At 47.3% G+C, this 14,905-nt stretch overlaps 1 protein-coding gene across 1 annotated transcript; it reads right to left on the reverse strand.

The window, feature by feature from the left end:
* Positions 1-696: 696 nt before the first annotated feature.
* LOC123376056 (claw keratin-like) lies at positions 697-6,694 on the reverse strand. Its single transcript, XM_045027714.1, has 2 exons — positions 6,414-6,694; positions 697-1,361 (listed from the first exon to the last, which is right to left on the reverse strand). The coding sequence occupies exons 1-2, from the start codon at positions 6,450-6,452 to the stop codon at positions 909-911; spliced, it is 492 nt and encodes a 163-aa protein (XP_044883649.1). The 5' UTR covers positions 6,453-6,694; the 3' UTR covers positions 697-908.
* Between the last annotated feature and the right edge of the window lie 8,211 nt (positions 6,695-14,905).

Raw genomic sequence — 14,905 nt, forward strand, 5'->3', positions numbered from 1 at the left:
GTACCCAGGGCCTGCAGAAAGCTATCAGCCACTCCAAGGGACGGATTCTCCTATCACTCCAGATCTTTGAAAACTGCAAGTGGAGAAGTGCCCAGTGCTGCAGGTTCCACAGGGAGGAATTTTGTGATTTTTAAGCAAGGAGGGGGGAACAAGGAGAACCAGGAGACCGATATTATGATGCAGCAGAGTTTTTAATGCAAATGAAATTGGCAGTACACAGTTACGGAAGTAATACTACAGAGCAGAAAGAATGTATTTCCAGTGTTTCAAGAAGGGCCATGACTGATCGCAGGCCTCGATGGGTGTATTTCAGACAAGATGTTCTGCTTGCATTGGTGCAGTTGCAGAGGTTGACAAACAGGTCCCCTTTACAACCATTTTACGGTCCTTGTTTTACCCCAGTGGTTGGGAAATGAGACAAAACAAAATAAAAGCAGAGAATTAGCCAACTTCTCCCTATATGTCGGCCTCCGAAAAGGTCAAAGTGAGGTGCTAAAGATACGTCTTGATGGAAAGGGTAGAACATGTCGGGCCTAATTCTCCTTGACATCAAGGTCTCTTTTTCCCTTCTAAAGGGACTTAACTAACAACAAATGTAACTGATATCTGTCTTAAGGCCCCTGTTTCCTTTACATAGGCTGCGCCTAATTCAGATTGAGTCCACAGGTGAAAGCGAGAATCTGCACACGGGTGGGAAAGCCTTGGCAGAAAGAGTCATAAAGCGTAACATTAGAAAGGCAGCATGGCTGTCAGCCCAAGGTGCTGAGCACACACAGCTCCCACTGAGTTCAGCTGGAGCCCTGTTTGCCCAGTACTTCTGAAAGCCATGCCCAAAAGATCAGGGGTGAATCTGTATCTGGCTGTTCATTTCCTGATTCTTCCTTCTTCCACGGAAGTTCCTGCTGGGTTTAGCATGACCCACAGTATCCACCGAGATACCTACGGCCATATCCCCCATATCCCCATAATCCTCCGTAACCACAGAAGCCTGGGTAACCACAGTATCCCCCATAACCACATAATCCCCCATAACCGTAACGGCCGCCGTAACCACCGTATCCACCTAAACCATACAATCCTCCGTAATGGCCTCCATAGCCCCCCCAACCGAATGAGCCTCCGTAACCGGGTCCGACCACAGGTGCTCCTACAGCTCCCACTGCACTGTGCTGAGGGAAATTGCTGAGAATGGGTCCTGGGATGGTCACAACAACTGGTGAGGGTCTGATCACCACTTCGGAGTCTTGGCACTGCCTAACGCACGGCTCGTTGCAGGTACCAGTGACCGGACAGGGCCGGGCCACTCCGCATTCTGGATAGCACAGGCTGGAGCAAGTCATCTTTCTGGGATGGAGGTAAACCTGAAACACACAACAGGGACTAGAGTGAAAAGAAGGTACAAGTGCCGGTGGAAGAAAGGCTTCAAAGCTTGGTGACTATTGCAGCGAGGTCTGCACGGGGCGCAAGAGAGAGAGGAGAAGTGGCCTTAGTCTCTATGTATGAGGCCATGTATTTGTTCCTATTTTCTCTTTCTAGGCTTCTTCTCCACTCGCACTAAACTTCCCTCCAAACTGGTCCCTTTGAGCACCTATCTAGAACATTCTCTGAAAAACACCAACTAGAATAAGCATCACTCTTTCCATGATAGACACCTGCGATTCTGGGTCCATTGTAGACATTTCTCAAAGAGAACATGCCTGGGATCATGGTAATCACTTCCTTTCATTTCAGGATTTAACCTCTGCATGCAAATGAGTTGAGTCCAGTGTCAGAGTAGGGCTCATCGGGTTTCCAAAGCTTGGAAGTCATCAATAATTGCTGATGAATAAACCGAAAATTTTACTTTTCTCCAAAGAAATCCCTAAGGACATGCTCCTTAGCTGGGGTAAAATGAGTTCAGGTCCACTGACTTCCATAAGGTGACATTAATTTATACCATCTGAGGATAAGCAGTGGATTTTTCGCTCAGAAGAACATACGAATTGCTAGATTAGAGCACACCGCTTGTCATCTTCATCCATTTTTGTGTCTCCAATAGTGAGGAGTAACATCTGCTTCAAAAGAAAGTAGGAGCGCACTGAACTGGCCCTTTCTCTACTAACCCAGGGATATGTATTCCTAATTCAGATAAATGAAATATGGGTAAGTGACTTTCTGAGGTTACTGAAAAGATTTAAATGCCCTACTTCTTTTTCCAGGTAATAGGAAGTATGTTTCCCATGAATCCACCAGTGCCTGCAACTCAATAACTATACAAGATAATTATGGAAGAAAACCCTGATCCCTCATATAAAAACACATGAATAAAAGCAAGATACAGTCTTCAATGAAAATAGCCCCTACTGTCACATCTCTAGAGTTCGTAAGCAATTGAGTGTAATTGGACTTACCGAGCTTACCGAGGAGATGAAGTCCGGAGAAATGATTAGAAGAGCCCTGAGTTGTGAGCACTTTTATACAGTTCCTAGGACTGCCTGGAGGATCTGCGATGCTGTTTGTGATGGAGGTCCTAATTAGTTGCCAAACAAACTTGATTGCCTTGCTATGTCCTCCTTTGGGCCTTTGATCATTGGGCCAATCTCAGCCTCAGAGGGTGTGACGTGCACATTGCACTCTTCACCTTTCTTTCATCTTACTATTGTATGGGCCAACTGCATTCCTCGTGTCATTTTACTGACTTTTTTGTGGCTGCAGTGAGAATGAATGTGAAGGTGATTCTGAGCGGCATCAATAGCACAACTGGCACTGATGGAAGGAATCCAGTTTGGGCCTTTCAATTCATACTGGTCGTGGCCAGATGCATTGGGTCCTTCATTGTAAACCTGCTAGGAAGGAGGGAGCCATTTTTCTGCATTCTCACCATCTCCATCCTCACTGGGTCAGATCCAATTCCTTTTGAAGACAATCGGAATCATTCCATTTTCTCCAGCGTGTTTCCTGTCAGGACCTTATATTTGATATTCACCTGTTAGCAGGGGTATAGTAAAATGCCCTATGAACAATTTTAGTCCCACTAAACTTTCAAACTGGATCTTAGCAGGGACCTAAGTGGAACATGGGCCTTTCTGATGGCCGTCTGCCTAGGGGTGAATCTTACCGTACGGTGAGTAAAACTTTACCTAATATTGGACCTCCACTTGTGTCACTAATGAGATCACAAAGGGCTGCCTAGAACAGATTTGCTCACGGGTCAAAGTAGGGATGATGGCGAGTGAAAGGATTCAATCCTCTTTTGTAGATAAGGCTTAAGTTAAGTCTTGGAATCTCTACTCCATCAGAAAACATCTCTCCATCCATGAGCAGGCAAGAATCTGAAATTGTCCGATGGAATTCAAGCTTGTTCACGCGCAGTGTAGGAATACAAATCTCAATATAGGATTCAAATGGAAAAATTTTTGGGACCATACAATGTGTCTGCTCAAGTGTAAATATGCACCGCTGAGGCTAAACCTTCAAACAAAGAGAATTAAAGTCCATTGCAAGACCTTAGGTGGTTGATTGTTGTTCACTCTTACATGAGAAGATGTTTCACCACAAAGATCCTCCAAAATTTTTTTTAAAAAAATAAAGAAAAAATCCAGAATGAGCCTCTCTAAGAGTTACTCTCAGGTGAGTGATTTATTTGGAAGCCATGAAATGTAATATATTAGATGGGTAGACATGTTAGACGATGCCACTGAAGAAGTGGGGGTTCAGTTTTGACTCTGTCAGTCGCTCCCTGTCTGACCTTCACTGAAACTTGCCATGGTAAACACATATAATTGTAATATGCAGGGTGGATCATCTGAAGTGTCCTCTGATCTAAGCATTTCAAAGCATTTTACAAACACACATCATGTTTTATATGGTCAAAGAGGTGTATTATTATAATAGTAATAACTTTTTAATGGGATTAAATGTTCCAATAATGAAGATGAGATTCTCTTTAAAATTACATGTCAAGGTCTCAGCTGTCACTCCAGTGCTCACTCCATGAGTCTGAGCCTGTGAAATTGGGGCTCTTTGATTTTCATTCAATGAAACTTTGCATTTCCCATTTATATATATTTTAAAGTTGAAGGGTAGATGCTTAACCAGTGTAAAGAAGGACAGTTCCATGAACTTGAGATTGAAGGAAGGCACCTTACCCACCCTGGATTAGAGAAAACCTTTCTGCACCTCCACCCTCAGCTGCTCATATCTAATAGACAGTGAAATCAATGGAAACCATCAGCCATTGCATCTCCATGCATGGGCAGCCAAGAGAACTGGGTCTTGTGAGAGACTTCAGCTAATAAAGAAAAGGAAGACACACAAGAATGAGTTAAGGGGAACTTCTTCAATGGTCAGATTGCTGTGGGATTAATTGCAAGTCTGATCAGCCTAGAGCATTCTGGAAGCCCCTTCTCTGATAAAGTTTTTCAGCCAGAATTAGAATAATTTCAAAGTGCAAAATTGACCCTCACCAGGATTTCTTCTAACCTGAACAGCATAAAATGCCTCTCCATAATTGGAGGGCACAGAATATCATTGAAGTGTATGGAACTGGACTGAGGTACATTATCTGAGGATCCTTTACAGAGCAATGTTTGTTAATCAAAGGGAAATGCAAAGCTTTTTTGAAGGAAAAACCAAACAGCCCCGAATAAGGAATGAGGTTTTGCTTCGGTCAGGGACAGGCATTTCTTTGGCCTATTAGTGTTTCCTATCCCCACCCCCTCCAGGCAGGCTGCTTGATCTTATCTCGGGAGAGGAGTTAGAGACGGGACCGTCCTTCAATGTACACTCGTGTATTAAACTCCCACCCTACCCAGCAACACTTTACATCTATCTCTTCCCCCAGCCATCTGCTTGCGGGCAGACGTAACACACAGCGTCTTTGTTCTTTGCTGACATATAGTGGTAAGAATGTAAAAAGTATCAAAAATCAAATGAGCAAAAAAGACCCAAAATTCTCTCTCAGGCAAATAGACAGGCCTGAATACAACATTATCATCACTATCACACTAACACTGCTGAAGAGCTGTTACCAAGGGCAGTGAGATGTGCCACCTTGGTGTTGGCATTGGTGCCTCCAGCACTGATCAGCACCATGCACTGTGCAGCTTCCTCAGGGCCTCTGGGCAGTGCCTCTGGGTATACGTGGGGCCAGTGTGCATGGCACCAGAGGCAGCTCTTGTCAGTGGAGGTGGCTGCGGCATTTGGTCATTGGGTGTGTGACTTTGCACTCCTTATGTTTTATGGAAATATGCTTATGAGTGTGAATATAATGTAACTGGAATATGCTTTATGAAAAAGGTCTCTTGTAAGGTATCCTAAGAAAGGTTATAATCCTACTGACTATAGTCCTCCTCTTTGTATGCATGCATCATTCTTGTATGTGAAGCTAGAAATAGGAAGTAGAACTCTGAGGTCCTGTTGTAATTATGCAAATTGTGGGCCATTAATGATGGTTTAGAATCTTGATGGCTCCCAGTGACTAGGACAATTGGTTGTAAATGGTTTATTTACCTGCAAACCTTCCTGTCTATTTGTGGGCCAACCCAGGAAGAATGGAGCCTGGGGTCTTACAGTGACACGTGACCATGTCACATGCTACTGGAATCCATCTTAATCCTTGTACTTTTCCATTGATGAGGCAGGGATGGGGACAAGCACAGACAAAAGATTCTCGCCCTGTGCCAAAGCTATAGAAGGGGGTGGAGCAGGACAAAAGGGCTGCCAATCTTGAGAAACCCCTTGCTTACCACCTGAGATGTCTGCTGGATCTAACAAAGACGGTACCGGGGAAAGGATTGGGCCCAGACTAGGAAGGAGTCTAGTCTGTGAAAGAAGCTTATTGGATGATCTTTGAGGGTTAGATACTACCTGTAATCAGTTTCTTAATGTATTAGGCTTAGACTTGCTGTAAGGGTCCGGGTGCGGGTCCCCTTATCCGGTGAGGGGTCGCTCTTCACCTTCGGGCGCCTGGGATCCAGGCCGCCTCACTACAGGAGGCTTGAGTAGCAGTTCAGTCTGCAAAGCCCAAGCCCTAGCTTAGGGCGGGGCAGCAACAAGATGCAGGGCTCAGACCCTCAGGCAGGGCTGAGCAGCAGTTCAGTTTATAAGACCAGGCCCTAGCTCAGGGCGGGGCAGCAACAAGATGCAGGGCTCAGACCCTCAGGCAGGGCTGAGCAGCAAGTCAGGTAAGTCCAGGCTCCTAAGCCTGAGCGTTGGGGTTGAGGGGGAGACTGCCACCCGTGAGTGGGGTGGCAGGGGGGACACAGGCCCACCCACTCCACTGTGTCCCAGCCCGGGGCCCTAGCAGCGGCGTGGATCCGCTGTAGTCAGTGGGGATCCTGGCCGCAACACACTGACATAGGCTCAGGGTCAGCAGCAGCCAGACTGGGGTCGGCTATCCCCGGGCCACTTCCATTCTCCCCCTCCACTGGTACCTGTGTCGTTGCGGCTTCAGCAGGGGGGTCTACCAGCATGGGCTCCTCAGGGGATGGGTGTACCGGTGGGCTCGACTCCTCCTCGGGGTACCGAGCTTGGGGCAGGCTCGGCCAGTCCTCCTCTGGGTACCGGGCTTGGGGTAGGCTCGACCAGTCGTCCTCTGGGTACCGGGCTAGGGGCAGGTTCGACCAGGCATCCTCTGGGTACCGGGCTCGGGGCAGCCTTGCTTCGGCAGGAGCTCGGGCACCAGCGTCTGTCTCCTCCCGCGGTAGGGCTCCAACTGAGCACTGGGCCCGGGCTTTTGTACTTCCTGTCCCGCCCCTTGACTTCTGGGGGGCGGGGACAGGCGGCGGTGGCTCCGCCCACTGAGGCAGCTGGTCTGGCTTGTCCCTCTCAGGTGCGCCTGGGACCCAGGCCGCCTCACTACACTTGCATATTTTGATTTGTGACTTACTTTATTCTGGCAGCTATTACTTGAAGCCACTTAAATCCTACTTGGGAATCTTAATAAAATCACTTTTGTTTATTAAGAAAGCCAGAGTAAGTGCAAACAGCTGTGCATGTCTCTCTATCAATGTTATAGAGAGCGGACAGTTTACGAATTTACCCTGTGTAAGCTTTATACAGAGTAAATTGAAGTTTTGCGGGGGTTTGGATCCCATTGGCAACTGCGTGTCTGGAACTGGAGACAGATAATCTGCTGAGCTGTTTTCAGTTAAGTCTGCAGCTTTGGGGATATAGACCAGACGCTGGATCTGGGCTGCAGCAGGCTAGTGTCTCTGGCTCAACAAGACAGGGTTCTGGAAGTCCCAGGTTGACAGAGAAAATGGGATCAAAGCTAATTTCAGCACATCGGGTGACAATCCCAAGGGGGTCTCTGTGACCAAACCCATCACAGGGTGTTCTCCTGGTCATCTGCCCTGCTTGCATGTGGCTGGGGAACGGAGAGCCCGAGACTCTGCAGGTGATCGGATGGTTCCTGGGGCAGGCTCTCGCTGAAGACCTGGGGAAGGCAGGGACAGAGAGACGGTTTTCTCAGAGCAGCCATCAGCAGACTCTGATTAAAGAGAGAGAAAAGGAGAAAGGTAAAGACAAGTGCAAAGTATTTCACTTAGGAAAAATATCCAATGCATATGAGACGCTGTCTGGAGAGACTCATGGTCCTCAGGGTAGACTGTCAAAAAGCAGGGCCGAGATCCTAGCTGGTGCTATGCTCTATAATTATAAGTATCAACTGTGAAACTTCCAAAGTACTATAATAGTTTGACAATGGAGTCACAGACGGTCCCCTTACACATTCCAGCCTCGCCGGCAAGCTGGACTGTGTGCTAAATGGTGGTGACTTCCTTGAAAAATCAAGAAAATAGTCACATTGTATCTAGTTCCACACTCACCCAGGTTGATTTGCATCCCAGATCTCACATGAAAAACACTGATAGTCAATTCAACAGTAAACTAACTAAAGTCACTAGCTAAGAGAAAGGAATGAGAGTAATTGAGATGTTAAAGCAGATAAAAATATATGTACAGGTTAGTCACAGTCTAGAATTCCTAAAGGCAGCAGAGATTTGGGAAACTGGTAGTTTCCCAAAAGTCTTTTCAGGCTCCCCAGAGTAACTCTTCTTCTCATTCGGTTATTCTGCCTGTGAGAATCCAACCAGTCCAGAGATGAAGAATTTTCCCTTGTGTCCATACTTACAGTTTCTTCTCAGATAAAGAAGCTCAGAGAGTCACTAGTGATGTGGGCTCCTTCTCTGATGGCAGAGGGAAGGATGCATTTAAGGTCTTTGATCAGCACACACAGTGACCACTTGCCTTCAAATGCACAAGAATTCCCACCTTCCCATTAAATTTCCTCATTTGCATTACACAAGGCTTCTTTCTCATTGCATGGGTGATTTAGTTACAGGCCTATATAAAATGTTATGTTTGCTATTACCTTCTAACTGGGTACAGGTAAGTGTAAACAATGCATACACCATCCCATTAGTTGTCAGGATGTTTAAACACCAAATAAATTCTTAGACATTGAACAATCACTTTCATTTATGCTTATACACAAGTGAATTGGCCTGGCTTCCAGCTGTGAGTTTGTCAGTTCTCATCTGACACTTGGTTTACCAGCATCACTGCACAACTACAAAATGGGGAATAACTGGTTAGATGGTAGGATAGCTGAAAAGGATCTTGGGTTCCCTAAAGCTTAGGCTGAGTTCACTGGAGTCTCATTTAAAGTCTCCGATCACTAAATCTACACAGTCTGCTGAGTCAAAAGCAACATCTTCCTTCCAATTGTTTTCAGGAATCTTCCGTTGAAATCCAGGCAGACTCATTTTCCTCCTCTGCTGAAAACACTGTTAGCCAATCAGATAACTGATTAACCAACCACCCCATTAAGTATATAGATTTTGAAAAACCCAGCTCTGTTAGAAGTAAATACAAAACTGAGAACAGCAAAACATAAAGGACTCTTCCCCACGATCACATTTACAGAAACGTTGGTGACTCACACTTGTTGAGACAATTTAATTAAAAGAGTTTGGCTAAAATCAAAAATTCAAAGTGTACAATTAAAATAAAATAAATTACTTTTCCCTCCCAGTTTCCCCTGTAATTTACATTCCCCAGGCTTCCCTGTTGAAGGGTTGTAACAATATCACTGACCTGCGGCAAAATGCTTCCGAGTTTTGGCAAACAGCCTGTTTCCTGCTCCTGGGCCCAGCTTCTCCCTGCCACACAGAGCTCCGGGCCTGGCGCAAAGCAGCTGCCCTGACTGCTGCCCTCATGGAGTCTGAGCCCAGCACCAGGGAACCTATTGGAGCAGCCCCTAAACGACCACACCCAATTCCAGAAGCTTCTGGCTGGGGAGTGCGAAATCTGCCTAGCAACAATGACCCAGACACAACTCACTCCTATCCACCCTGCCCCACCAGAGAGCTCTTAAAGAGACAGCTCCCTGTTAGGGACGTGGGTTAATCTGCAGCAAGGGAGGTTTAGGTTCGATCAGGGGTCACCAACTGGTCAATGGTGATCGACTGCTCGATCCTAGAGAATCTCTCAGTCGATTGCGATGTCTAGTGGCACAGCAGGGCTGCTGCTAAGTCAGGCTCCCTGCCTACCCTGGCCCCACACTGCTCCCAGAAGTGACCAGTGAGGCCCTAGAGGTGTGGGGGGCAGGGTGCCTTAGCCTCACTGTGATGCCGACCGGGAGCCACCCAAGGCAAGAGCCGCTCGGCGGGAGGCCACATCCCAACGCCCAGTGCTGAGACCCCTCCTGGAGCCAGCACCCTGTGAACCATCCTTCATCCCCACCCCCACCCCAGCCTGGAGACCCCTCCTGCACCCAAACTCCCTCCAAGAGTTTGCTCCCCTCACCCCCTCCTGCACCCCAACCCTCTGCCCCAGGCTCAGCCCACACAGGAAATCCCTCAGGCCCAGACCAGAGCCCGCACCCCTCCCAAACCCCAACCCCCTCACCAGCCTGGTGAAAGTGAGGGAGGGAGGGGGAGAGCAGGCGACGGAGAGAGGCAGGGATGGAGTGTGCAGAACAGTGCTTTGCGGAAAGAACGGAGCCTCAGGGAACGGAGCAGGGTAGATCCTGCATTGCCCTTTAATTCAAAAAGTGATCTTGGGTGTAAAAATGTTGGAGACCACTGGGTTAGCTATCAGGAAAAAACTAACTCTAGGGGTAATTAAGCTCTGGAATAGGCTAACCACTGGCTATAGCTTTATTCACCATTTTTAGCCAATTAATTATAATAATAAAATAATAATTGGAGATATACCAATCTCCTACAACTGGAAGGGACCTTGAAAGTTCATCAAGTCCAGCCCCCTGCCTTCACTAGCAGGACCAATTTTTGCCCCAGATTAGTTTTTCCCAGACAAATCTTGACAGACTGTGGTGCAAAAGCCATGTCTGTAGTCTTTCAAAAGTCATGGGACTGATGTGGAGCAAAGTATATAAAGGCTGCTCCCTATCACCCACAAACAAATGGGTTCACAGAAAGATTGAATGGAACTTAAAAAGCTGTGCTAAGAACGTACGTCGCCAGGCATGAGAATGATGGGGACGTTTTACTTCAATGCAGACAGAAGTGTTCCCTGTGAATCTCCTGGCTTTGCCCCCTTTGATCTCCTATATGGGAAGCAGGTTAGGGGACCCTTAGGACTAATCTACACTGGCAACTCTAAAAAACCACCTCAGCGAGGGACGTAGCTGCGCTCCCAGTGCCGGGTCATTGTTTACACTGGTGCTTTACAGAGCTGAACCTTGCTGCGTGCAGGGGGGTGTTTTTTCACACCATTGAGTGAGAAAGTTGCAGCGCTGAAAAGTGCCAGTGTCGAGATGTGCTTAGATTTGATGGAGGCTCTGGGGAGGGCAGTACTGAGGAACGTGGACAGCCTGGAGTGGAGTATGTCACTCGTTTTAAGGAGAATTTACGGGTAATGAGGAATTGAGGGAGACAGAGCCTTGAAAAAGGTCAGGGAACTCAGCACGTTTCATACGATCGGCGAACTGGAGAAAGGTGGTTTGACAGTGCTGATTTGGTGTTAGTGCTGACCCCTGTGAGGGGAAACAAAAGGCTTGATTATAGGAAGGACCTTTTGAGGTGACTGAAGGGGTGAAGGTCGTCATATCTGATGTAAAGAAGCCCAGCGGCAGAGGAACGGTGCAAACTGTGCATATCAATAGATTAAAACTTACTCTCAAAGGGAGATGGCAGGAATATGATCTGGAAATTGTCCATAATAAAGGTAAAGAAAATGTGGTGGCAGATGCACTGTCTGGGCAAGAGGTTTCTAAGCTGATGCATACAGATTAGCTAGTAACAGAGAGAGTGTAAGGGGTGACGTGTGACCCAGGACCTTCAGCAGACACAGAATTGCACAAGAAAAAAACCCCAGGAACCAGCAGGGCACCACCCTGTTAATGAGTATTGACAAGGGAGCGTTGGAGCATCGCTGGAGGCAGGGGCGGCTCTAGTAATTTCGCCGCCCCAAGCACGGTGGCACGCCGCGGGGGGCGCTCTGGCGGTCGCAGGTCCCGCAGCTCCAGTGGACCTGCTGCAGACGTGCCTGCGGAGGGTGTGCTGTTCCCGCGGCTCCGGTTGACCATCCGCAGCCATGCCTGCGGGAGGTCCACCGGAGCCGTGGACCAGCGAACGGAGCTGCTGGACCAGCGGACTCTCCACAGCCATGCCTGCGGGAGGTCCACCGGAGCCGTGGACCAGCGAACGGAGCCGCTGGACCAGCGGACCCTCCACAGGCATGCCTGCGGGAGGTCCATCGGAGTCACCTGCCACCCTCCAGTGACAGGCAGAGCGCCCCCCGCGGCATGCCGCCCCAAGAACGCACTTGGCGCACTGGGGTCTGGAGCCGGCCCTGGCTGGGGGGCAGAGGTTACCCCTCCCCTCAGGCACCCTTCACCGAGGAGACAAGCTGGTAGCGTGGTTTCCCACATGAAAAACGGAGCACAGCCTAAGCTTTAGGGAACCCAAGATCCTTTTCAGCTATCCTCCCTCCTAAACAGTAATTCCCCATTTTGTAGTTGTGCTGTGATGCTGGTAAACCAAGTATCAGCTGAGAACTGACAAACTCACAGCTGGAAGCCAGGCCAATTCACTTGTGTATAAGCATAAATGAAAGTGATTGTTCCATATCTAAGAATCTATTTGGTGTTTAAACATCCTGACAACTAATGGGATGGTGTATGCATTGTTTTCACTTCTCTGTACCCAGTTGGAAGGTAATAGCAAACATTTACGTTGTGTATAGCCCTGTAACTGAATCACCCATGCAATGAGAAAGAAGCCTTGTGTAATGCAAATGAAGAAATTTAACGGGAAGGTGGGAATTCTTGTGCATTTGAAGGCAAGTGGTCACTGTGTGTGCTGATCAAAGACCTTAAATGCATCCTTCCCTCTGCCGTCAGAGAAGGAGCCCACATCAGTAGTGACTCTCTGAGCTTCTTTATCTGAGAAGAAACTATAAGTATGGACACAAGGGAAAATTCTTCATCTCTGGACTGGTTGGATTCTCACAGGCAGAATAACCGAATGAGAAGAGTTACTCTGGGGAGTCTGAAAAGACTTTTGGGAAACTACCAGTTTCCCAAATCACTGCTGCCTTTAGGAATTTTAGACTGTGACTAACCTATACATATATTTTTTTCTGCTTTAACATCTCAATAACTCTCATTCCTTTCTCTTAGCTAGTGACTTTAGTTAGTTTACTGTCGAATTGACTATCAGTGTTTTTCATGTGAGATCTGGGATGCAAATCGACCTGGGTGAGGGTGGAACTAGATACAATGTGACTATTTTCTTGATTTTTGCAGGCAGTCATCACCATTTAGCACACAGTCCCGCATGCCTGCGAGGCAAGAGAGACACGAGTGTGTAAGGGGACCGTCTGTGACTCCATTGTCAAACTATTATAGTACTTTGGAAGTTTTACGCTTGATACTTATAATTATAGAGCATAGCACAAGCTAGGATCTCGGCCCTATTTTTTGACGGTCTACCCTGAGGACCATGAGTCTCTCCAGACAGCGTCTCATGTGCATTGGATTTTTTTCCTAAGTGAAGTACATTGCACTTGTCTTTACCATTCTCCTTTTCTCTCTCTTAAATCAGAGTCTGCTGATGGCTGCTCTGAGAAAACCGTCTCTCTGTCCCTGCCTCCCCCAGGTCTTCAGCGAGAGCCTGCCCCAGGAACCATCCGATCACCTGCAAAGTCTCGGGCTCCCCGTTCCCCAGCCACATGCAAGCAGGGCAGATGAGCAGGAGAACACCCTGTGATGGGTTTGGTCACAGAGACCTCCTTGGGATTGTCACCCGATGTGCTGAAATTAGCTTTGATCCCATTTTCCCTGTCAGCTTGGGACTTCCAGAACCCTGTCTTGTTGTGCCAGAGACACTAGCCTGCTGCAACCCAGATCCAGCGTCTGGTCTATATCCCCAAAGCTGCAGACTTAACTGAAAACAGCTCAGCAGATTATCTGTGTCCAGCCTCCAGACACGCGGTTGCCAATGGGATCCAAACCCCCGCAAAAATTCAGTTTACACTGTATAAAGCTTACACAGGGTAAATTCGTAAACTGTCTGCTCTCTATAATACTGATAGAGAGACATGCACAGCTGTTTGCTCCCCCAGGTATTAATCACTTACTCTGGGTTTAGTAATAAACAAATGTGATTTTATTAAGTTTCCCAAGTAGGATTTAAGTGGCTTCAAGTAATAGCTGCCAGAATAAAGTAAGTCACAAAGCAGAATATGCAAGTTTAAGCCTAATACATTAAGAAACTGATTACAGGTAGTATCTAACCCTCAAAGATCATCCAATAAGCTTCTTTCACAGACTAGACTCCTTCCAAGTCTGGGCCCAATCCTTTCCCCAGTACAGTCTTTGTTAGATCCAGCAGACATCTCAGGTGGTAAGCAAGGGGTTTCTCAAGATTGGCAGCCCTTTTGTCCTACTCAACCCCCTTTTATAGCTTTGGCACAGGGCGAGAATCTTTTGTCTGTGCTTGTCCCCATCCCTGCCTCATCAATGGAAAAGTACAAGGATTAAGATGGATTCCAGTAGCATGTGACATGGTCACCTGTCACTGTAAGACCCCAGGCTCCATTCTTCCTGGGTTGGCCCACAAATCCACAGGAAGGTTTGCAGGTAAATAAACCATTTACAACCAATTGTCCTAGTGACTAGAAGCCATCAAGATTCTAAACCATCATTAATGGCCCACACTTTGCATAATTACAATAGGAGCTCAGAGTTCTACTTCCTATTTCTAGCTTCACATACAAGAATGATACATGCATACAAAGAGGAGGACTATAGTCAGTAGGATTATAACCTTTCTTAGGATACCTTACAAGAGACCTTTTTCATAAAGCATATTCCAGTTACATCATATTCACACTTAGAAGCATATCTCCATAAAACATAAGGAGTGCAACGTCACACACCCAATGATCAAATGCCGCAGCCACCTCCACTGGCAAGAGCTGCCTCTGGTGCCATGCACACTGGCCCCACGTATATCCCGAGGCACTGCCCAGAGGCCCTGAGGAAGCTACACAGTGCATGGTGCTGATCAGTGCTGGAGGCACCAATGCAAACACCAAGGTGGCACATCTCACTGCCCTTGGTAACAGCTCTTCAGGAGTGTTAGTTTGATAGTGATGATAATATTGTATTCAGGCCTGTCTACTTGTGTGAGAGAGAATTTTGGGTCTTTTTTGCTCATTTGATTTTTGATACTTTTTACATTCTTACCACTATATGTCAACAAAGAACAAAGACGCTGTGTGTTACGTCTGCCCACAAGCAGATGGCTGGGGGAAGAGATACATGTAAAGTGTTGCTGGTTATGGTGGGAGTTTAATACATGAGTGTACATTGAAGGACTGTCCTGTCTCTAACTCCTCTCCCGAGATAAGATCAAGCAGCCTGCCTGGAGGGGGATGGGGATCGGAAACACTA

The sequence above is a fragment of the Mauremys mutica genome, chromosome 1, assembly GCF_020497125.1.
Source record: "Mauremys mutica isolate MM-2020 ecotype Southern chromosome 1, ASM2049712v1, whole genome shotgun sequence".
Classification (NCBI taxonomy): domain Eukaryota; kingdom Metazoa; phylum Chordata; order Testudines; family Geoemydidae; genus Mauremys; species Mauremys mutica.